Source organism: Dipodomys spectabilis, unplaced genomic scaffold (genome assembly GCF_019054845.1).
Source record: "Dipodomys spectabilis isolate Male_0828 unplaced genomic scaffold, ASM1905484v1 ptg000140l, whole genome shotgun sequence".
Lineage (NCBI taxonomy): Eukaryota > Metazoa > Chordata > Mammalia > Rodentia > Heteromyidae > Dipodomys > Dipodomys spectabilis.
Genome location: NW_024870817.1, coordinates 12948976 through 12975073, shown reverse-complemented (window position 1 = coordinate 12975073; position 26098 = coordinate 12948976). Strand labels below are relative to the sequence as shown.

Genomic DNA, 26098 nt, shown 5'->3' with positions numbered 1-26098 from the left:
AGTTCTTTCACACTCACTTTTCTAGGATGAGGAAGTGCTCTCTTCTTAGTGTCAGCTTACACTTCCAGTTCTTCATGGCTTCTTGCCTTTCACACTTAGTCGCCACCATTTTTTACCTTCTCAATAGTTCTGGCATCCTTCTTCATCTTTGTTTCTTGAGTTTTTGTAGTTGTTCCACTGTGAATTTCTTCGGCTTCTTCTTATGGTTAAAGCTCCGCGCTTCCGGTATCAGCTCTCAGTAGCCCTCTAAACTCCTCATTCCTCTCTCCTCTCTGCTCCTTCCTAGGCTGGCTGCTCCCAGCCTGCTTCAATCTTCTCAGCCTGCTTTTACTCATGAAAAACAGCAACAAAAGCCCATATAGAAGCAAAAGATTATTTGGGGAAAGCCTTTGTTGCAAAGCCCATTGTTGTAAAAGCAAACAGAAAAGAGAAATCTCCCAGACAAACAAGTTGGAGAAGAACATATACATGTGTATATATATATATATATATATATATATACACTATTTATTTATTTACAGATAGGTGTGCGTACTTGTGCTTGGATTGCAATCTTCAGATCACAGCCTTTCATGTATATAGTTTCAGTTACACCAATCAGAAGCCTTACTTATGTGCCAATCACAAGTCTCACATTGTACTAATCACTAGCAAGGTACTTTCCCTCCCATACTGAGCAAGAATAGCTCAGATTGAGCAGTATAGTCTACAGTTCACCAAACTCAAGATTCATCTTACTTCAAGAGTAGAGTCCTCTGAAGCTGGTACAAGTATGCTGGAGCAGTCACGACTAGAGGAGAGAACCCTAAGGAAGAAGTTGTGGGTTCAGCAGTACCCATGATGGCAGAAGTCTTTGCAGCTGGAGGAAGATTTCTTCAGGGTGATTGTGAAGTACTGAAAACAGCCAAAAAGAAGGAGTTGCTTACATGGCAGCCCAAGGCAACCAAGCAAAAAAGATAAGCGTCTGTTAGCTGGCATTCAATGGGCCAAATAGCTTCTTCTGGGCAGATGGTCACCTATAAAGACAAACAATTAAAGGGACATAGAAATGGAAGGACAAGGCTAAACAAATGCAGCAATAATACTAACTGGACTCTGGGTTGAAAATGAACTGTATACAACTGGGGGGTGGGATGGGAGGGAAAAACAGAGCGAGTGAGGGAATGAGGGCTTACTCCCTTTAATTTTAATTTTTACTATATTTTTCATAAAGACATAGTAACATTATTTAGCAATATTTGCGTCCTCACCATGTGCCCTTAGAGATAGTTGGGTGATTCTGATCTTTTATACACATCAGATTTTGAGGGAAGAGACAGGAATAGAGAAGCTAAATCTTGGTCCAAATCACAAAGCCAGGAAGGGATTGTTCAAATATTCTGAACAACGGATTGCTCAGCTCTTCTACCCCTAGGGCCTTCATACTAAACAGAAACTTTTGGAAGCAGGATTATCTTCATCCATTAGTAAAGGCTTCAGACCCATCCATTCATGGCATCTATCTCAGGTTTACTTCATATTTAAAATCTTTATAACACTTATTTTGGCCACATATTGTAGGATTTTATAAGTTTGTATTATTACTATATTGCTTTTAAAATATTATGCTCCAAAATCCTTCAAAGGGAGAGTTATGTTTTCAATAGTGGTTAAACCTCTAGCTGTACATACAATACTGGAGGACATATGAAACCTCAAATAACAATTTATAGTGACATAATGCATTTAGCAGCTTTAAAAACTGCCTAATGTGAGCACGTTACATTTTCAGAACACATTATTCATGTGCCAGCTCATTACTCAGCAAATATCAATATCCTTAAATATTTGTTCAATCAAACACTGATAAAAGAAATTCTAGAAAATAAATAGATGGAAAGATATCCTGTGTTCAAGAGCTGGAAGTATTAATTTTGCTAAAATGTTCATACTGACTCACAGAAACGGTGAGGCAAAGAGGGAACCAATGCAACAGTGATACTCACTGGACACTATGTTGGAAATGAACTTTACAACTTGGGAGGAGGGGTAGCAGGGGAGGGAAAACTCTAGAAAACAAGGGAGGGTAACACTGCCCAAAAAGAAATGTCCTCATTACCTTACTTACATAACTTTAACCCCTCTGTACATTGCCTTTCCAATAAAATTTTCAAAAATGTTCATACAACCTAAAGCAATCAACATGTTCAGTGCCATCACCTCATCAAAGTAACAGTGGAATTAGACACACACACACACACACACACACACACACACACACACACACACCCCTCTAAAATTTGTGTGGAACCTCACAAAATCCCAAATAACTACCAAAACAATCTTAAACAAAAAGAATAAAGCTGAGGATAGCATGCTATCTAACTTAAAACCATACTATAAGAAATAATAACTAAAATAAACCAATATTGGCATAAAACATGTATCTAGGCCAATAGAATAGAATAGGGAACCATGAAACAGATAAACAATATTTTATAGCTAATTGCTTTTTTTAACCAAGGGCACAAAAAACACACTTTTAGGAAAATGAGAACAAAATACCAAATATTTTTGGGAAAACTGAATATCCACACAGATGACTCAAAACAAACCCCTCTTTCCCATAGTTGCAAAAATCAATGGAAACTGAAATCCAGACTTAAATATGAAAACCTAAACTATGAAATAACTGCAAGGGAAAATGCATCAAGAATTGGTCTATGCAAAGATATTTTGAATAAGATCAAAAAAGAAGCATAGACAACAAACAAACAACAACAAACAGGCATCAAACTGAAAAGCTTCTTCATAGCCAGAAAAAAAAAAAAACAATAGGGTGAAAAGACATTCCAGGAAATGGTAGAAGTATTTGCAAACTATACATTTGAGAAGGGGTTAATATCCAAAATATGTAAAGAATTCTGGAAACATAATAGTAAAAGAAATCAAATAGACATTAAAAATGGACCAAAAAAATCTCTAAATAGTCATTTGCTAGAATAGACATAAAAATGGCAATACGTATATGAAAATGTGTTCAGCACCATTAATGTCATTTCAATTTTTATTGAAAAATATTCAAACTACAATAAGATACTATCTTAACTTGTTGAGATTGGCGACTGTTAAAAAGTTAAGAAACACATGAGGAAGAGGCTGTGGAGAGAAGGAAACTTGTTCAACATTGTTGGTGGAAGTGTAAATTACTATCATTATGAAGAACAGTACGGAAATCCCCCCAAATCTCAACAAGTAGAATCACCATATGATCCACCATTCCAAGTAATGAATATATACCCAAAGAAAATTAAGTCAGAGTAATTGAAGAAATACCTGCAGTTCTGTATATATTTCACTATTGTTTAAAATAAAGATTTAGAATCAGCGTATATGTCCAACAAAGCATGAGTTGATAAAGAAAATTCAATTATGTATATACATATTTATATATATTGATATATAATTATATACTATATATTATAATATATGCATGATATATAATTGTGTGTTATATATTATATATATGTATATGTGTATATGCATATGCATACATATATATTTCATATGTACATATATATGTATATATGTTATATTTATATATTGTATATCATAATATATAATGTATTATTCTATATAATATATTATATAGAATAATACATAATGTAATATATTATAAATATGTATATATTGTATGCCCATATATAATACATATATGTATAGATATATGATATTCTGTATATATATATATGTGAATATTCTATTTTATGTATAATTTACATAATTTTCTTTATCCACTCACCCTTATATATGTATTGTATATGTATTAATATAGGTATGTACATATAGATTGAGTCTTGATACTTGCAGCAATACATATAAACCTGGAGGACATTATGTTAAGCAAAATAATCTGGACAGAGGAAAACAAATGCAGTATGATTTCACTCATGAAAAATGTAGAAAATTAAATTAATCTTATGAAAGTAGTGAGTAGAATAGTGACTGGGAAGAGAAGACAAAAGGAGGTGAAAATAGGTAGATTAATGGCATTAAAATTACAAGTAGATAAGAAAAAAATTCTGATATTCTCATATACGGTATGACTATAGTCAAAAAGAATAGCCATGGTTTCCCTTATTTGCAATAACTAGTATATGTCTAGGACCAGCAGAAAAGGTCAAAAGCTGTGTACCTATGACCATATAAGATGATGCTAAGTGAAATGAACCCCAAGATAGGGACACAAGTGGTTTTATCTTTCTTGCTGTTGTTTTTAATGTATTTATAATATACTAGGTGATTTTTTGTTTCTTTTGGTTCTTTTGTATGTTCTCCCCCAACCTCTACCCCTGGTGCATCTTGTATATAGCTTGAATATTTCTAAATAGCCAAGATGAGATGCTTTTGGAAAACTTCCACCACAGGAAAATACCCACATGCACACACACACACACATACACACACACACACACACACATTAATCAGCTTACCATCACTCTAGTGAAATACCAGAAACTGACTTACCACGAAAAGAGACTTATTCAGCTATCGATCGTGTGGATTCAGAGTCCACACTGTGCAACAGCGTGGGTTCTATTGTGAAGACTACCCATGGCTGCCTCATCTTGTGACATGGCAAGGACAGAATTGGAAAGGGAAGAAGGAACCTTCCATCATGAGCCAAGAAGCAGAAAGAACTGGGTGAGGGTAGCCTTCATCCTCTTAATCCTTTCTGAAGAATCAAGCGATCGTATGAGAACTATTACATGTTCCCAGTGACCTACAGGACTCCTCATCTCCCTCTTCCTCCTCCCTAAACCACCACCAAGCCTCCAAACACAGTGATGCTCAGAGACACCCAAACTATATCCAGTCCTTAGCAACGTGTAAGGTAATGGATGTGATAATCAACCTGACTGATCATTACACAACATGCTTATGACTTGAGACACCCTTTTAGACCACAAAGTTATATGATTTTGTTAATAAAAGTAACTTTTTAAAATTCAAAATACTGTAATTGAGATAGGACCTGCAACATAGCTGAGCAATGGTTGAAACATATTATCTGCACTTAGAGATAACAGCCTTAAAATGATTGACTGATAGCCCTATCAAATCCAGCTGCTCCTGTTTTGTCAGTCATTGAAAGTACCCAGCTATTTCCAGACTTTATGATTCAAATTGTACTTCCATTCAAGGAAGTGTGTACAGTGCAGAGTGGAATGAAAGCATAACTAGCTTCAGGAAACAATGTACTAGTCATCATTTAGGTATACCATATGCATTGGGCTGTAAAATTTACACAATTGTAGGTTGTGGGGTGACTGAGTGTTCCCTCCACAGGAACTGAAGCAGGAGTAAGGCAGAGACACCTATGAACCTAATTTCCAGGGCAGTATAATGTCATTAGTACTCTGTGAAATATGGTAAAGAATCAAAAGTTGAATTATCCTTCTATGAGATGTTAATTTTCTTTTGAGAAATCCTTATCATTTCCATGTCAATTTTACTACTCAAATCTCACTCTCTTTAATATAATGGCCCACAGTGCTGTTTGCATAAGCACAAACCTCTACCTGCTTTCTCACATTTCTCGTGGGTTAGAAAAGAAGCCTATACAAGACTGACAAACACGTCTACAAGTATTTGGAAAGTATCCTTTCCAGTTCTACTCACTTTTCACAGGAAAAGGGAAATAACATTCATGCTAACCTGCCAAGTGGGCCTCAATTTCTATTATGCTTCCAGTAAATGTTTTGACTCCATTGGTAACACAGATTGAACGCAAAAAGAACCCAATTTGCACCTGTATAAAGAAGTTTTATATTTCTTAAATAGCTGCCTTTGTAACACTAACCTAAGGTCAGAAACTACTCCATCCTGACTGTATACAGTGCTGGTATGCTTTCTTAACAGCCATCCTTGGCAGCTCCTTTTCTACAAATGCTTCCAGTGAGGAGATATGGGAAATGAATGTATGTGTACACTTGCAGTCAGATAAGTGACATTATTATATTTTGAACATTAGCCATGTATTCTCATGGCTACCTCTATCAGTCTGTCTTTTTGTTAAATGAAGACCTTTAACTTTTCTCATATACAAGAAGGTGCTATGATTAGTCAGAAGAAAATGTTTCGCCATCTATTCAGAGGCCTGAGAAACAAGAGGTAAAGACAGTAACTTTTTGAACACTCTAGGACAATGACATTTTCCAGTATTAAACAACCTAGCTTTATGAGAGAACACGGAACAAAAACATAAGTCAGCTTGACCTTTTTTCTGATGAAATACTCAAAAAGTTTGATTCACAGGAACCTACCTGGAAGAAAGTCAGCAAGCACTGATTTCAACAATTATTATCAAGTTGTTTAGGGAATACACCGCTCAAATTTGAGTTTCTGAAGGGAAAAAAAAATCACTTGATGTGTCATGGATTTCAGACTTTCATTAACTATCTCTAAACTATATTTTGTCATCAATAATATTTTTTAATCTTTAAGAAGTTATACAGAACAGTTTATAAACACAATACATCTTTATCAATGTCACCCCTTTCAATATTCACTATTTCAATATCCTTTACCTACCCCTTCCCTCACTCTCCTTAATTTTGTAGGATGTACATGGGATTTTTTATTGTGTTCTCCCCTTCTCTTCTTCATTTTTACCCTTTCCCCTTGACCCCACACCAGCCTTTTCAAGTACCCACTTCCGGGTATTTTACTTTGTTAAGCTTTGACTTTGCCTTTCTAAGGAATTACACTATTTTAGTTTTTCTTTGAATCTACCATATTTCAATTAATATATGTATGCTTTTGCACCCCACCTAATATATTTACTTGTAAGTAAACGTAAGCTAAATCTAGCTTCCACACATAAGGGAAAAACATGTACCAAGAAAGCAAATGATAACAGATGCTAGTAAAGATGTGGAAAAAAGGCAACCCTAATGTCTTGTTGGTGGGAATGTAAACTTCAAGCACTCTGGAAAGCAAAAGATTAAGTGTAGAATTTCCATATTGCCCAGTAATTCTACTCCTGGTCATTTATCCATTAGAACACAAACAAGGTCACACTAAAGCTAACCATGTTCACTGCAGTATTGTTTACCATAGCCAAGCTATGGAACCAGCCCAAAGCTCCTCAATGGATTTCAAATCTTTAGGTAATTTAATATTCAGTGAGCTTAACTATTTGTTCATTTTTATTCATTGAAGCAGTTTTGTTCTGATATGTCCATATTCTTCCTTCATATTTCCAAATAAAATAAACATAGGATTATATTTTAATTCTTTATAAATGAACTTAAGTCTTATTCTTTGGTCCTTTGGTTTGTTTTACAGGTAGTTATCCATGAAAAGAGTTAGGCAACACCAATTGCGGCATAAAGTGAACTTAAAAACAATTAAACATGGTACTGCATCTCCAAAAACAATATTTTCTATGTTTTTCTGGGATTTCTTGATTGATTGGTTTTTAATATAAGATCTTCCTGCCTGGGCCTTCCAAGTGCTGTGATTACAGACATGAACCACCATGTCCAGTAAAGGCAATGTCTTCAGAAGAATAATTAGGTGTTCTCTCCTATCTCCTTTTATTGCTTACTCACTAACTTTGTTTTGGGAATGGCCTTTCTATTCAATGTAAAGGCTCACATACTTCAAGTTATAGGACAGGGAGCAGGGAGTGTGGTTATAGAATTAAAACACAGGCATTCCTGGGATGTCAAACCACCAGAAATGAGGTATAATTGGATTTCTGAGAATCTGGCATTAATATCTGGAAACCAAGGGTGTTCTGTCTCTCATAGGATATTGTGACCTTCAGACCTCTGTCCCCAGTCCTGTTCCCCTTTACTCTTCTTTGTCCCTATCTGCTGTATATTTATGTACTTAACCTAGTGTGGCTATTTGTTATGACTTTACATCAGCTCAACTAATGACTTGTAAGTCAAATTTTCAAGAGAAAAGCTTAAGTCAGGGGTATGTCATAAACTATGCTGACTACAGGGCAAGTATCAGTCTTAGAGCTGGTCATCTGGGTGTGAGAGTGTGAGACTAGAGACAATTGACAGAGAAATTCCTCTCATTTGAAACTCTGAGCTATGTAGGTAATGGCAAAACTATGCAACTACTATTGGTAGACTATGTCCATTGCCTTCACACAACAAAATAGATAAAAAAGAATATATTTTCTTACTTTGCAGCTGTTAAACCCAAACTGTTAATTCTCATTTATTCTGAGCCTCCATAAATTTATTTTAAAAGAATTAATGTGTCCAAAATGTTTCTGTAAATCTTTCCTGTCATTTTGAAAGACTCAGGACATACATGCATATACACATTCATAAATGTACAAGTGACTATAATTGTATGTACATAAGAGCCTCATGTTTGAAAAGAAAGTAACTTGTACATGTGAGCAAAGGAATATTTCAAATATACATATTGGCTTAAATTGTATTTCTGGTATCTTCCTAATAAATAGTGTCTTTGTTTTTCAGCAAATTCTGCCAGTGATTGGATATTGTACTTTTTACACACAGTAGAAAACCAGTGTTCCCCTTCTGTACAGTATTTTCACAATAAAAAAAAAACTACTATTTACCTTAGAATAAAAGCTAATTTATTTACCATTAAAAAAAAAAAAAGAAAACCAGTGTTCAATAAATTGGGATCATAAAATGAACTCTAATACTCTCTAAATAGAGTAGGTATCTGTATGTATTCACATGTGCAGAAGAAAAAGTCAAAGGAAGCAAGTAATGTAGCTTTTGGTATAGATACCATCACTGAAGAAGTGCTAAGGAGATCTTCTCCAAGGAATGTTGGCCCTTGAGCCTGTGGACTTCACTGACTTCCCGAGAAGTACTTACAAAGAAGACCTCTGAAACATTTACTCCTATTTCATTACCTACATCATTTGTCATTACCTAAGTAGCCAGATGTAGCCCAGATATCATCTACCTGGATTCCTCAAGCCTTTCAGCTTTCCACGGTCAACTTGTTCTTGACAATATAATTTAAATGGAGTCAATTCACAATGTCATTCATGGACAGTGAGTTCCTTGCTTCCATCCCAATATTTTCAGTGGTTTCTTAGAGGAGGTCATGTCCCTCACAGATGCTTCTGCTTCTGAGATGATTCTTAGTTGGTTTCTTATAGGAATAAAGGAACTGTGAGACTTCAAAGTCACCTACATAACTTTGTATAAAATTTCTACTAGGTTATGTGAGGGAAAACATCTCTGCAAGTATAAAATGCTAGTGAGGGAAAGTATCATCTTTCCTAAATTAGAAAGTGACCTCAGGCCTCCTGAATGTTCCCAGGGAGGACGAGAGAGAAGGAAATCTAAAAGTAATAAAACACTATTTACTTCTTTCCTCTGGCTAAAACTGGAATGAAGTCCTGACAAGATTTTGAAACACTGGAACTGTGGGCAATCATAAAGTGGCAGGAGGAGAGAGGGGAACACCTCAGAAAGTTTAAGAGGAAATAGCAAAGAGAGGCAAGTGATTTCAAAAACCCAAGAGTGTCCAACACTCGGAGAGAGAAATTTCCTTTGAAGTTGGATGAGCTGTTTATTCCAAGGAGCATTCTTTCTTCACCCTTTTGAAGAAAGAAAATGAGCGTGGCCTTTGTCTCTCTGTATTAGCCAGATGGATTTTTAAAGGAATAGCTGCCAGCAAATTATTCACCTACTTCCACAGCTCTGGTGTGCGGACAGTGTTCAGTCTGCTTTTTCTTACATTCAGTGTTTCCACAAATGTGTTCCCAGACTACTCTTAACATGATATTCACAGTTTCCGAATGCCGCACCCCCTATTCATGTGATCTCACCCTCAAATGAATCTATCTCTTACTTGGTTATACTAAAAGCCATTCTGACCAGTGAGACTATTTTTAAAGGGTAGAATGGAGTTTGTTCATCTGAAGTACTTTCTATGGTAAACTTTTTTTTTTATACACCATTAGATATCCCAGTCAGAAAATACTGCTGAAAAATGAGAAGAATGCCTACAAGTTCATAAGAAGAGTTAGATGAGAAATGAAATTAAGGAGGGATAAGAGCTGTAATCTGGGGATGTATAGTGATGTAGCTTGTTCTACCTGCTTTCCAGGGGACTGGAAAAGCATTCACAAGTTCTGTCTGCTATCTGTACTTAGGTGGAGGGTAGGCAGGTAACCTGATAGCCTGGCCTCACTTGGAAATGTTAGTGTTTCAAAAGTGTTGTTGGGTCCCCAGTCCCTAAGCCTAAGGAGATCTTGCTCTGAGGAGACAGTTGGACTCACAGCTGACAAGTGTGGCCAGCAGGGGAGTGGAGCCTGCACTATTCCAGGGCCTCAGATAAAGAGGGCAGGGAGCGAGGCTGCCCACCTCACAGAGGCCTCCTCTGCGATCTGTACCACATGGTCTGGGTGCATGACAAGCACAGGGCCCCCAACTCAGGGGATATCATGTTATACAGGGCTCTGAAGAAACAGAGGAAAGCAGAGCTTCAGGTGGGTAACTGTCCTGCACCCTTTTCCGAAAGAATGAGCCATCACGATCAAGTTATGGACAAAAAGGAGAACTGCAAAGGTCTGTAAGAGCACTAACACTTCAGAGATTCTCCTCTCCTCCTGAGAAGAGTGGAGCTTGGTTACTTCTGACTTCCTGAATGGCCTCTGCCTGCTTTATCCTTTAATAAAAGTGACTCGTCACCATTGTCTGGATGAGAGCTTCCAGGGATTATTCGCTAAGGAGCAAGTTTTAGGAAGATGGGTGAGCATCTTGCTATTGGTTGTCATGGAAGAGTATGCATGTTGGACAGTCATTTTGCAGCTGTAGTGCTCTATGCAAAACCTGTATACTCTCAGAACAACTTCTATAATAGATGCTACCATTATACCCAAAATGAATGGTGATGGTGTTTTTCAAGACAAAAAAGAAAATATAAGACAGTGAAACTTGTTTGCCTCTTTCGTCCATGTCTAGATTCATCTAAGCACTTTTATACTGATCTAAGTCAGCGAATCCATCATGCAAATGAAAAATAATAATAAGTCATCATTTAAAGCCAATGTACAAAATAACGAGCAGCTGGCATGTTTACAGCTTTCACTAAAGGATCATTTTGAATAGTGAGGCCATTAATGTCTGCCTCTTTTATTTAATCACAGGTTTTTGACTAGAAAAAAATAGGTCTTAACTGCATTACAGATGAGCAGACGGAGAAGGATTTAGTCTTTGTGTCAGCCAAATTCAATTCTAAAACCAGGAAATTCATCATTCTGACATCTCTTTGAAGACGCAGAGGACCTTTTGAAATATCTTTTAAAATGTGTCTTGTTTACACAAGGAATACATTTAGTAGGTGATATTAATTAGAGTGATAACTGATTAAGGCTTTTAATAATGTATCTGTAGCTAAATATACAGTTGAAACACTATTTTCCCAATTTTCAAGAATAAATATTTTCCCAATGATTTTGAGGCTTTTTTTTTTCTAAACAGATTATATTGAGGACTTTTTGTTCTTGAGTTTTCTTCCAATCTACATGGTAATGTTATAATGTTGCTTTACAGATATTATGTATCAAAAATAATGGAAAGAACTTTGTAAAGTAGAAAATGGGCATTCCTTGCTATCAAGATTTTTTTTCCACAGTGCATAATGGCAAGTTTATAATATCTTAGAGGAACACTGCATAAAGTAATTATAATAAAGCAAATGAAATATATTGTACTATCAAGATTTTAAAAATTATCCTAAGTAGTTATACAAAGGGTTCAAATTCAACATGTCAGTTTATGAGTGCACTACATCTTTATCATTGTCTGCCATTCCACCGTTCTCTGCCACATATCTCTTCCAACTCCATCATTCCCTCAAGTTATCTGGTTCCAGTTTTACTTATGTACATTGACGTGTATCTACCCATCCTTTTTTTCTCCATTTGTGTGATTCTCTCCCCTAAAGCTCCTCCTCCTCAGTCAAAGCTTATTAAACGTATTTTTTTTTTCAATTAAAAGTTTTAAGCTGAGGCAAGAGGATGAAGGATCGCCAGTTTAAGGTCAACCTAGCTAGCTACCTGGCCAGACCCTATCTTAAAAGAAAATGAAATAAAGAATGGCCAGACATTATGGTATATATTTGTAGTCCCAGCACTTGGAAGACTGTGGAGGATTTCAAGGTAAAACCAGTCAGAGCTATTCAACCAGATGAACTCTCAAAAGAAATACAAAGAAGCAAACAACATAGTCGTAACTTTTAGGAAGTGTGGTGAATGTGGTAAACATTATGAGACTATGCCTACAAAGTACAGTTTTAGATAATGACAACCTATTATAGTCTTCTATTTTGAGATTTTTATATGTTTAAGATGATATCTAAAGAACCTGATGACATTATGTCCCATGAGTGAAAATTTTCAATTATATCTTTAATACCATTTTTCTCATGGTTTTAGAGTGATAGAAATGCAAACGTACACACAGACATATATACATACATACATACTTATGTATACATAATAATGTGACTCTGTTAATCCTTGCAAACTCCAGGGATGACAAAAAAACAATTGTGCAATAGAACTTCTAAATGGAAAAGTGTCTTCATTTCCAAGAGAATGAAAGGCTCTTGTGGAAATGTGTAGTCGAGACATGACAAACTGTCATCTACTCAAAAGCCAAGGCTGTGGGTATGACTGTGAGCCCTGAGAAGCCTCCATTTCACATTTAGAGGACATGTTCTCTCATGTGCTTTTCAGGGGAGGTTTAGACCAAGAAACAAGGGCTAGCAAAACACAGAGAAGAAATGCTTTCTAATCAGCTTCCTAGCGGTTATGTGATCCTTCATCCTTTATTTCCTGCATTTATCCCACCTCAGGAAGGAAAATCCGGGAGTCGGATGGGATAGAGAGAGAGAAGGAGGAAGGGAATAAAAGGAGGAGAGAAGGGAAGATAGAATATGCAAGGAAAGAACAGGGAGGAGGGAGAACAGTCCAGAGAGGGAAAATGGCTGGTCTCCTAGGCAGGAGCAACCACAGCCCTTGCCCTTTGACCTGAGGAGCCAGCAAGGTCAGGAGAGGTTCATTCGGGCCTGATCAGCACACTAATAGCACAGTGACTATTGTCAGCCTAGGACCATTTCCTCCATGATTAATATTTGTCTTGATTTGAATTTTGATAGAGGGAGAAAATAGAAAGAGACCTTGAGCTCTGCCTTGAATAATCCACCAACTGATTTGAAACATAAGCCAAGCATAATAACCCTTCCAAAGAACATTAGACTTACGTGTGTGTGTGTGTGTGTGTGTGTGTGTGTGTGTGTGTGTGTGTTGTGCTCCTAGGAATTCAGTGATCTTCACAGCTAACTTCTGTTGTAAATAATATTATAACCCCCTATTTTAAGACAAATTGAAAAAGGTTTCTAGATAATCGTTGGAGGTGTGGTACAGGAGTTTAGTGCCACTGAACTATAAAATCCAGATAGATATATTAACTTTGGTTCTATAAGGTGTTTTAAATGACCCAAATCTCTGAAACACACAGTAAGCAAGTCTTAAATATTTTGGCCATCACCTTTTCTTGAAGTTTTCTGAACTTCCTAAGAGATGAATATTCTGGAGATCTTAATTTGTGAAGCAGTGGGTAGATTTTAATAATGAAGCTTGGTCTCTCCCAGAGCTTCCATTTGGGGGTAAACCAAGAATTTGCTCTTGCAAATGTCTGGATGCAAATGGCTATCAGCAAGTGATGAGATGAGATGGGCTGAGTGGAGAAACATTGGGATTGGAGTTGTCTGAGTTGTCATCTCTCCTATGCTCTTTTCCAGGTGCTTCATCCCAAACACCTATGCAGCTCTGTTCACCGCGGCTCTGGTCCCTTTAATGTGCCTGGTGGTGGTGTTTGTGGTATTCATCCACGCCTACCAACTGAAGCCCCAGTGGAAAGCATACGATGACATCTTCAGAGGAAGAACCAACGCTGCAGGTTTGAAAGCAACTATTTTTGCACTTTGGAGATGGGAACTTTCCGAGGGGAAAATGTCACTGAATATTTTTGTATTAAAAAATCAAAACAGTGAAGTTGACTTCAGCTTTCAGGTCTGCAGTCCTAAACTAAGCCAAAGCTCTCTAGTATCTTCTACTTTTTGGTACTTCAGGCGGAATCTGTAGGTTTTATGGCTAGTGCCAGGTTTTTTTGTTTGTTTGTTTTTTGTTTTTCCCCCCAAAAGGTGTTAATGTCCAAGTGAGTCACAGGCTTTTTGGGAGCTGCTTTCCAAGCATTCTCAACTTAGGCAGTCACAGCCCGCATTCAACCTGTGAAGTCCATTTATTTCCCAACTTAAGGGCTCAATAGATATTGTCACTTACAAGCTGGAAGTCTAATAAGAAAAGTTTTCTAGTTTCTTAGCTGGATCAAAGAAGATGTAGAAACAATTTGCTTCACAGTGTTCATGAACACTATATTTTGCATGTGGCACTCCATTGCGCTGACAGATGTTTAATAACGTGTAATCAGACAGCTTCGTAAGTGGCTACACATGTCTGCTTGCTTAAGAGTGCAAGTCTTTCCAGCTCAAATTGGCTTTCCCTGTAGTTCATTTTTTCCCTTTGAATCATACTTAGCACGAGTTTTTATGATTTAATTCTTTTGTTGTTGTTGTTGTTAGATTCAAGTCTCCTAGGAATTTTTTTTCTTTTCTTATTTTCCTTTTTTTTATGTCAGTACTAGCATTCAAACTCAGGGGTCTCTCACTCTTCCTGACTCCTTGGCTGGAACTCTATCATTTGGGCCATGACTTTAGACTTGCTTTTTGCTTTTGGTGGAAATGGAGTCTCAAGACTTCTTGCCCTGCCTGGTTTTAAGCTGTGATCCTCTGAATCTCAACATCCTGACTATCTAGTATTACATGTGTTAGCCATCTGTACCTGGCAGGAACAATAACCACACACCTACAGATAGAAACTTTCACTAAACTATGTGAATAACTGAGATATTGGGGAGAGTCTTATGGATTTGGGATGAATGAATTGGGGTGAATAACCTTTTAGGCTAGTGATCTGTAGATCACTAGAGCTCTAAAGCCAAATTGATGACAATCTTGGAGGAAGTACTCATATTAAAGTGTTTTCTAGAGTTTAAGCAAGATATCATTTATGAAAACACTAGAATAGTGTCCAGTACATTATGAAGGGCTCAATAGGTACTGTAACTTAGAAGCTGTCATGCTAATATACAAAAAGTCTTTTAAGTTAGGTGCCAGTGGCTCACACCTATAATCCTAGCTACTTGAGAATCTAAGAATGGGAGGACCATGATTGGTGTTTCTTAATGTTTTCATGTGTGTGAGTGTGTGTCTAAAATACATAGTCTTGTTACAGAGCAAGACTGTTGTCCTTTTCTTTCCTTCAGTGCTAAGATGCATTTTTGTTTCACTGTAATGTGAAAGTGCCAGTCTTTGTATGTTACCAGTAGTGATGGCATAAAGGCCTAACCTAGTGAGTTAATCTTTTGAATGTCTACATCAGCACATGCATCTTGTGGATATGATCCTTCAAGGATACAACAGATAAAACAATCCTGTGATGATTTGCAACACATAACACTGAACATTGGCCATAATGCTAGGAGGTTTAGTACAGTTGAATTTCAATGAAGAAGCTCTTGTAATGAAATATTAATGAAAATATCACTTTATTGTACCTTTTCAAATAAAAGTATTTATGGTGTTTCCACTTTATTCCTATGACAATACAGTTCAGTAATTATCATCTCATGCTTGGATTCTTGCAACATCTCTCCAATTAGTCTCTCTTATTCTGTTCTTTTTTCTATTTAGTTATCTCAAATTCCCTATTTCAAAAACAGGAAGTGAATATCTTCACTCTCCAGCATTGTGGCTTCAAGTATCATTGCTAAAATGAAAAGTCTAGTCTCCACTTAGTATGGTGAGACATAGGAATCCCAAATACTGGAGCAGCAGAGATTGGGACAACCAAAGATCAAGGCTAGCCTAGGCAAAATGTTTGTGAGTTTGAATCTCAAAACACAAGCTGGAACATGATATAATTTCTCACACATAGAATCCTAACAACTAGTAAGGCTGAGATCATGGTCATAATACAAGGCCAGCCCAATCAAAAAGTTCATGAGACCCTTTGTCAATCAATAAAAAAGCTGGCCACAGTGACAAGATATGTCATCACAGCAACACAGGAAGCACAAATAAGAGAATCAGAGTCCATTCAAGTCAGGGATAAAGAGGGGACATGGGAAGGGGAAACAAAGAGGAGGCAACAATGCTTGATAAGAAATGTACTCGTTATCTTGCCCATGTAATTGTAACTCCTCTGCACAGTATTCTCACAATAAAAAAAAGAAAGAAAGACCCTTTCTGAAAAGTAATGAAATAAAAAAACAAGGGACATGGTTCAAGAAGTAGAGCATCTGCCTAATAAGTGCAAGGTCCTGAGTTCAAATATCAGAACCAAAAAGAAAAAAAATTGAAATTAAACCTGTAATCCAGTCAAATTGGCAGATATAAATAGGAGGCGTACTGGTGTGAGGCCAACACCTGGCCAACACTTTTAGACTCTATTGACAACTAGCTAAAGCAAAGAAGGGCTAGGAATGTGGCCCACTTTGTAGAACATTCGCCTGGCAAGTTCAATGCCTAATACCATCGAAAAGAAAGATGGATCTGGTTCCCTTAGCTTACATGAGTCCCCACAGCCCACTCCGGGCTCTCTCTTCCACCCCCAGTTAGTTACTTTTATCCTGCATTAAGGCCATGTTAACCTATCCTCTCTTTCCTAAAATTACCTGACACTTCCATCTTTGCTCATGTTAGGAACCTTATACCTGCCACAGCATTACTTATTACCTTATATACTCATTGTGATGGGGGAATATATGTATGAGTGGAGAGAGGCTGATGGGGCTACCACCCTCTATGAACTTCACTAGATCCCTAAAGCTATCCAAAAGTGATTCAAAGTAAAAATGGTGAATTTGATGAACAATTTATTTCCCGAGGCCTCATTTCATTGCTTCATAGAAATTCTGGAACTCTCACAATATCCTACCCTATCCCTGAAGCCTTTAAAATTGCCTCGCCACAGAATCACCACACCAAAAAATACTCATTCCCTCATCTGTGCTTTTCAAACGCTTGTTTCCATATAGCACTTGAGTGGTACCTTGGTTAGTGGCGTGTGGCTAATATTTTTTACTTAACTATTAATTCCTGAGGGTTAGGAACATTGAGTATGCAACTCTGTCCCCAGTCTCTTGCAGAGTGCTCAGTGAATAATAACATAATTTGTTGAATACATGAATGGATTAATAATCATCAGTGCACCATAAAATTCTATAATTGCAGGAGCAGATTCTTTAGCAAAGAAACATTGAGAAGAGGAACAGTTTTGCCATCAAATGTAGCGATTACATTATTTGTCTTGATCTGTTTGTAAGGTTTTTTTATAATTAGGACTGTTTTTTCTATTTTCTCTGAACCTTATGATTCTCAAATCATGTGTTCAGCTTGACTTCAACTTGATCTTTTTCTATTTTATTTGTAACTCATGTTCTCTTGAATATTCTTCACCTACTTCAAATCAAAACTTTTTAAGGTAAAGATTTCTACCTATACTGAACATTGTTTGAATCTTTCTATTAAAATTTAATTGCATAAATTTGGAAAATATTCAGACAAAATGACACTGTATATTCATGTTTTGCTACTAACCTTCTCTATATACATATTAGTTAAAGATAACATTCAACAAAAGAATAGTAAAAGGAAAACAAAATCTCTGTGGATGGAACTATGGGAGAAATACAAAATTGTGACATGGGTATAAGCCATAGCTCCAATGTTTCCTGGGGCCAGAAACATATGAAGAAGTGGGAATGTCTCAAGGGCTGTGGAGGCAAAATGGGAACTGAAAGGTCCCAAAACTGATAGCCTATTCCTATCTAGGTTCAGTCTTCTATAATTTCTATAGAGTTGTTCGCACTCCCTTTATAGATTGAATATATTTAGCCATAGTTTCCTTCACAACATTCATTTGTTGATCCTGATGAATGCAAGTGTCAGCCTCTTACGTCCCATATTTTGTGTGAATGTGGAATGTGTGTGTGTCTGTGTGTGTATGTGTATGTGTGTGTGTACTGGCAGGGGCTTGAACTCAGGGCCTGGACACCATCTCTGAGCTTTTTTGCTCAAGGCTAGCTCTCTACCACTTAAGCTACATCTCCACTTTGGCTTTTTAGTGGTTAATTGGAGATAAGAGTCATAGGCTGCTTTTGAACTATGGTCATCAGATCTCAGCCCCCTGAGTAGGTAGACATCTGGCTTTAAACTCTCTTAATCTGAAGCAGTGTTCTATAAAATCAATCAAAACCAGATGAAAGGCTTTAAAGAACAAAGACAAAGCTCTTAGAATGAAATATACTCAGTTCCATAGATGGATCACTTCCTCCCCTGAGCTTGACTCTAGATAGCAAAAAAGGGTAGTTTTAGAGCCCCATGGCTTTCTGGATTTATAAGAATGGAGCTTTTGAGCATCAGTGATTCCTATGAAGAGTCATTAGCCTCCTCCTCCTCCACTAGGGAGCTGATGAGCCACCACAATGAGTCATGATGAAGGTGTACTAAAGTGAACTGAGCTAAATTTCAGTATCTCAAAGAGCCTTGTATACAAAGCCTATAATTTTCAGGTTTGGATTTGATCTTGGGCAATGATAAGCTTGTCTCTCTTTTTAGACTGGCTGACTCATTGGGCAGTTCTTATGTGAAGAATGATTCACAAACCAGGGAAAGAAAATTAATTTAAATAAAAAGAGGAAGTGGGTGATTACAAATCTCTTTGATACAAAAAAAGCACAAATAGGTTTGAGTATTCTGCAGATACAAACTAAAAGTGATGAAACTATCTGTGTAAAAAGTGGGTTCAAGGTGTTTCAGATCTCTGGCTACTGTGGTGGCTGCTTCTCTTTCCTGGGAGCATTGTTTGGGGATGAATACTTCTATGTCTGTGAGGGTCCGTTTCTTCATTCTGAAAGTAAACAATAGCAAGATATATTAAGATTGCAATTCTATTCTGAAAACATTGAAAAATTCTTATAGTAAACTACAGTGTTTCATCCCTTCCATTCTGGGAGAACTTGTAATCCTAGCTACTCACTCAGGAGGCTAAGATCTGAGGATCGTGGTTCAAAGCCAGCCTGGGCAGGAAAGAGAGTGAGACTCTGATCTCCAATAAACCACTAGAAAACCAGAAGTGGCGCTGTGGCTCAAGAGGTAGAGTGCTTGCCTTGAGTTGAAGAGCACAGGGACAGCACCCAGACCCAGAGTTCAAGCCCCAGGACCGACAAAAAAAAGTGGGACTGGGAAGGTGGCTCAGTGGTAGAGCGCTTGCCTAGCATGCCTGAGGCCCTGGGTTCCATTCTTCAGCACCAAATAAGCAAAAAAGAAAAAAGCCGGAAGTGGAACTGTGGCTCAAGTGGTAGAGCACTCACCTTGAGCTGAGGAGCTGAGGGACGGTGCCCAGGCCCAGAGTTCAAGACCCACGGCCAACAAAAAAGAAGAAGAAGAAGAAGAAGAAGAGGAGGAGGAGGAGGAGGAGGAAGAGAAGGAGGAGAAGGAGGAGGAGGAGGAGGAGGAGGAGGAAGAAATGGAACCTGCCTCTTCTACCTTTAAATCTGGATTGGCTCTTACTCTGACTTTGGTCTTGCTCTGACCAAAACAACTTCGTGGAAGTGATGCTATGTAATGAGAGGTCCATTCTTTCTGAAGGCTCAATGTCAACTTTTTTTTCTATTACCAAGTATTAACATCATACCCTGAGACATCCACTCTGCTCAAACCTCATACTTAATAGTCATGAGAAGAGTCATGCTTTATCAGTATATAGTTGTTTCAGATATGCTAACTCTTTTAGACATGTGAGTGAAAAGATTTCTTGTAGTTTTATCCCAGTAGACACCATGCTGGGCAGAAGAACACTGCCTAGACCAATTTCAGGATTGTGCCAAATAATAATTTAAGACATTTTGTGCTCATTTCATGCATACAATCACAACAGAAACACACTAGATCCAGAATTACCTTTTGTAAATATCAAGAGTGTATGTGATTGTCATTTGAAGTGTTAAGGCTTTCAGAAACAGTTGTGGTATATAAGTAAAATGAGAAAAATATGATATGATTTTTCCCTGGAGCAACATTAAGACTTCTGCTACAGCAAAGATGATCTTACCTGTTTGTAATAGATGCTTGAGTCATATCTATACTAATCAGGGTAACAGGTGTCCTATGTTCTTAGCAGTGAGCTGCTTGTTTGCAATCAGTCTCGTTCTGTTTTCACTGCTGAAAACATTTTTCTAAAAAAATAGTGTTGGAGGAATAAAAACTTCAAACTGTATTAGAAAGCCATAGTAATGGAAACAGCTTGCTGAACAAAAACAAGCCTGGGATCAATGGACCAGGATAGAAGATGCAAAATACAGACTTTTATCCATCTCACATTCATTAAGAGAACAAAAAATGCTGGAAAGACAGCCATTTGAACAGAGTGCTGGCAAAATTGGAACTAGACCCTTATATATCACTTTGCACCAGCATCAATTCAATAAGTATCAAAGACCTCAATGTAAGACCAGAAACAGTGAAAGCATTTCAAGAAGGAGTAGGAGAAACATTAGCACTTCTGGACATAGGTAGCTACTTCCTAAGTAAAGATTCAGAAACACAACAAACCAAAGAAAGACTTGATAAATGGGACTGCACCAAAATTTATATCTTCTGCACAGCCAAGGACATAGCCAATAAGCTAACACACACACACACACACACACACACACACACACACAATGAGAGAAGACTTTTGCCAGCTATACATAAGGGAAGGAAGGGCCTAATACCCAGAATATAAGAATTCAAGAAATTAAGGGCTGGGAAGGTGGCTCAGTGGTAGAGTGCTTGCCTCACATGTATGAGTCCCTGGGTTTGATTCCTCAGTACCACATAAACAGAAAAAGGTGGAAGTGGTGCTGTGGCTCAAGTGGTAGAGCACTAGCCTTGAGCTGAAGAGCTAAAGGACAGTGCCCAGGCCCAGAGTTCAGGTCCCACAACTGACAAAAAAAAAAGAATTAAAAAAAATTAAACTACAGAAGAATCAACAGCCCAATTAATAAATGGGTAAATGACTTAAAGAGAGACTTCTCAGAAGAAGTAAAAATTGGCCAATAGACACATGAAGAAATGCTTCATATCTCTGGCCATAAAGGAGATGCAAATAAAAACAATACTGGAATTCTCCCTCATCACAGTAAAATGGCCATTATCAAGAAAACAAATAGTAACAGATGTTAGTGAAGATTCAGTCAAGGAACTCTAATACACTGTTGATGGGAAGGTAAGCTGGTTCAATCACTCTGGAAAGCAGTATGGAGGTTCCTCAAAAACTAAACATAGAACTATCCTATAACCTAGCAATTCCTCTACTGAGAATTTCTCCAAAAGATCACAAACCAGGTTACAGCAAAGTCATGAGCACAATTGTGTTCATTGCAGCACTATTTGCCATAGCTAAGATATGAAATCAGTCCAGGTGCCCCTCAATGGATAAATAGATCAAAAAAATGTGGTATGCTCAACAAGAAATGTACTTATTGCCTTACTCATGTAACTGTAACCCCTCTGTACAGCATCTTTACAATAAAATAATTAAAAAAAAAAAAAGAAAGAAAATGTGATCTGGGCACCGGTGGCTCACGCCTGTAATCCTAGCTACTTAGGAGGCTGAGATCTGAGGATCACAGTTCAAAGCCAGCCCAGGTGGAAAAGTCCATGAGACTCATCTCCAATAAACCACAAGAAAGCCGGAAGTGGCATTGTAGCTCAGCTGGTAGAGCACTAGCATTGAGCTGAAGAGCAGAGGAACAGCTCCCAGGCCCAGAGTTCAAGCCCCAAGACCGACAAAGAAAGAAGAAAGAAAGAAAGGAAGAAAGAAAGAAAGAAAGAAAAAGGAAAGAAGGAAAGAAGGAAGGAAGGGAGAGAGAAAGTAAGGAAAATGCAGTATACATACACAATGGAATTTTACTTATGATGTTTCATAAAGAAATGGAGAGACTTGGAAAATGTTATATTAAGTGAAGCAAGTCAGGCCCGAAGAGACAAGTTGTATGGTTTCCCTCATGTGTGGTAAGTAAACATATTGGGTGGTGGTTAAAAATGTATTAATTCAAAGAAGAACAGCTTGGTATTGGCATAAGAACAGACCTCAGGACCAATGGAATAGAATTGAAAACCCAGAAATGAACCTACAGACCTATAGCCATCTAATCTTCGATAAGGGAGCTAAAACAATAGAATGGAAGACAGACAGCCTCTTCAGTAAATGGTGCTGGCAAAACTGGTTAACTACTTGTAGAAAACTAAAGCTAGATCCTTATATATCACCCTGCACCAGAATCAACTCCAAATGGATCAAAGACCTTGAACTCAAAGCAGACACTCTGAAAACATTACAGGATGGAATAGGAGAAACCCTGGGTCTCCTTGGCTCAGGCCGAAATTTTCTGAATAGAGACCCGGAAACACAACAAATCAAAGAAAGGCTGGACAAATGGGATTGTATAAGGTTGCAGAGCTTCTGCAGGGCAAATGACATAGCTAGCAAGATCAATAGAAAGCCCACGGACTGGGAGAAGATCTTTACTACCCTTTGCTATTTTTATTTATTAATGCATATTAATTGTACACAGTGAGAGACATTTTCTTTACCAGCATCATCATAATCATCTTTATCATCACTACTACCAGCTAAGATTTACCATTGGCCTGCCAGGCACTATGCTGAAAATGTCATATAGGGAGATTTTTTTTATGCTGAATCCTATGAAGTGTGTGTTATTGCTATATCAGACATGCAGATCTAGGATAATTCAAAGCTTAGAAAAATTGCAAATTTACAAGGCTATTAAATCATGTGTTGAGATGAGAGCTACAGACTACTCAAAAGCTGTATAGAACCACTGTGCCAAAAACAAACTTGTTAGCTTTCGTTAGTTAATAGACTCTCATCGATGACTATTTAAGGACTCTAAAAATAATGATGATCCTCTATTCCCCAGAGAGAACGTGAAAAGATCTGGGTTCAAACATTATTCTGTTCATCTTTGATTTCTAGGAAAAAAATCCTGCTCTCTTCCTGGTACTGAAACATTCCTGTTTCTTTTTTTCTCTCCATTCTCATAAGTAATGCAGGTATTCTAATACTATATGCTTTTATAGGATTCTTAAAGAACAGAATATTAAGTCTTATGACATATACAGTATTCTCCTTAGAACACAGGAAGCACTCTATACATGTTTTTTATTATTATCATAATAACCATTTCAACATGTAGTGGAGCAGAACATAGTTAAATACTCTTTTACTCCACACACATTCTAAGTGTCTTTCAAATATCCTTCTCCCTCTCTTCGTGATTATGCCAGGTACATTAGTCAGCTAAATAGCCCACATTTGTTTCTCACAGTTCTGGGGAGTGGAAGCCTGACAGGGAGGTGCCAGCAATTCAGGGCCTGGGGAGAGCTTTCCTCAATGTATGGCTGCCTTCTAGCAGAAAAAGGAGTTTCTATTGTATCCCTTCTTCTTCTGCTACATATCGTAACTTAATGATGTCTTGAAACTTCACTTCCAAATACTATCACATGGAATTCAGGGTCTCAACATAGGCATTGGAAGGGTAGGGAGCCCAGTTCAGTCCACGGCTCCTGAGTGATGTCTCACATCATCTCATATAGATTGTCTTGAGACTGATCATCTTGGACTCTTGTCTATCCTTATTTCATACCGAATCAGTCAGAAAGGCATGTCATCCAGTGGCAACCTCCCAACTATAAAATAAAATGGAAGTTATACTGCTTCCCTCCAGAAACTTTTTATAAACTTCAACCATACCTACCTAGTGTTGATCTAAAAGTGAGATGATTTCTGACAAGTTTAAATCTGAACTTAACACAAATAAGCTTACTTTGCTTGATAAATTTATCATTTATGGTGGATACAGAGAAGAAAGAATGGAAGAGATAGGGGAAATGGTGGAAGGGGTGATACTGATCAAGGAGCACTGTACTCATAAACTGACATGCTGAATTGAAACCTCTTTGTACAGCTACTTAAAATATTTTTCATAACGAACTTTACAACTTTGGTGGGGGGGGAGGGGAGCGGGAAGGATTGGGTGAGGGGTGGGAGGGAGATGGGAAGGGATGGGAAGGGGAAACAAAGGAGGAGGCTACAATGCTTGATAAGAAATGTACTCATTATCTTGCCCATGTAATTGTAACCCCTCTGTACAGTATTTTCACAATAAAAAAAAAACTCTCAGAAAGAAAGAAAAAGAAAAAAAAATATTTTTCTTAGGTTTTTTTTATTATTAAGTTGTACAAAGGGGTTCCAATTCCTAAAACAGGTTATGAATACAGTGCTTCGTGGACAAGGTCACCTCTTCCTTCACATTCCCCCATTCCCCCTTCCTGTCCCTATTTACAGGTTGCACAGTTCACTTTCTACATTGTATATATTGAATACAATGTCTGCATTTTTTCACCCTTCCTCGCTCCACTTGTGTACCCACCAAAACCAAAAAGAAAATGTTTCCATTTCCTGGAATTTGTTTTGATAAATAGGACTTTAGTTGTTCAGAGTTACTCCTTTGGGTCCATCCCCTAGTCAGTTTATGTGCGAATTCATAGAATCCTGTACAAGTTATCATGTCCAGTTGTATTTTCGATTAAGTTATCATGTCTGGTTTTATTTAGTTTCCACATAGAGAAAACCTGTGCCGTTTGTCTTTCTGAGTTTGGCTTACAGCAATATGATTTGTTCTAGATCCATCTTTTCCCCTGCATATGACATAATACTGTTCTTTCTAGATGATGAGTAAAATTCCATCGTATATATGTGTATATGTATACAATGGAATTTTGTGCAACTACATGAAGACAATTTAAATTGTTTAATTTAGTTTTTTAAAAGATACTGATTTTTATTTTGGTATCACCATGAATAGGATTTATTATGGTGCTCTTTGGAGATATGGCCAGTATGATATACATTTAAAGCCAATGTCTAAGAGCATCAAAATGAGGCTCCAAAGCATTGCACACTCTGGCCCTCATTGTTGACACTCATGTACCATTTTTATGCTATACCATGTATGACCCAGTGAAACATTCTGAATTGCTTATAAGTTTTCTTCTACTAAATTTCCCATATAATTCTTTACTGGTTTTCTCCAAGCTAATAAAAAGTTTAAATTTAAATTTTCCTGGCATAGCCTACTTTGATAGAAATTACTTGAGCCAGATGCTGGTGGCTCACCCCTGTAATCCTAGCCACTCAAGAGGCCGGTATCTAAGGATTATGGTCCAAAGCCAGCCTAGGCAGGAAAGTCCATGAGACTCTTCTCCAATTAACCACCAGAAAACTGGAAGTGGGGCTGTGGCTCAAAGTGATGGAACACTAGCCTTGAGCCAAAAGAGCTCAGGGACAGTGCCCAGGACCTTAGTTCAAGCCCTAGGACTGACAAAAACTATAAAAACTTATTCTTCCTCAAATACTTCATTTTTCTATAAAAAAATTATGTTATTAATTTCTAGAATTAAGTGCTAGAAATTTAATATTAAAGAAGAGATCTAGAAATAAAGAAAACTAAAGTCACTAGTACTAGAAAAGTGGAAAAATAAGGACAAGTACTCTGGAAATTGATTCATCTTTTTTCAAAACATATACAGACTATGATCCTAATCCCATGCATCCAAACTCACACATTATAAAACTAAGAAAGTTGAACAGATGAAGATGATATTTTAACCATCTGTTGTTTTTTATTAGAAGAAACGTAGGCTATATCCAAGGTAAAATTTTAACTTGCCAAAGCCAAAAACAGTAACAAACTTCTAGCCACACAACCACATTCTCTCTGTTCCTTCTGACAAGTACAGTACCACTTTCCTTGAAATCAGCTTTTCCTAACTAATAAGTTATCAAAAACGTTTTTGTTCCTTCTGGGCTACTGTGCCCCTGTTCAATAAGTTTTCC

The 26098-nt window shown here is 37.4% G+C and overlaps 1 protein-coding gene across 1 annotated transcript in view; it reads left to right on the top strand.

Moving 5' to 3' along the window:
- Adgrv1 (adhesion G protein-coupled receptor V1) overlaps positions 1-26098 on the top strand; it is a 479179-nt gene that overhangs the window by 375012 nt on the left and 78069 nt on the right. The window contains exon 85 of the mRNA XM_042690972.1: positions 13810-13967. Within this exon, the coding sequence (XP_042546906.1) occupies positions 13810-13967 (158 nt within the window). The remainder of the gene's footprint in view (positions 1-13809; positions 13968-26098) is intronic.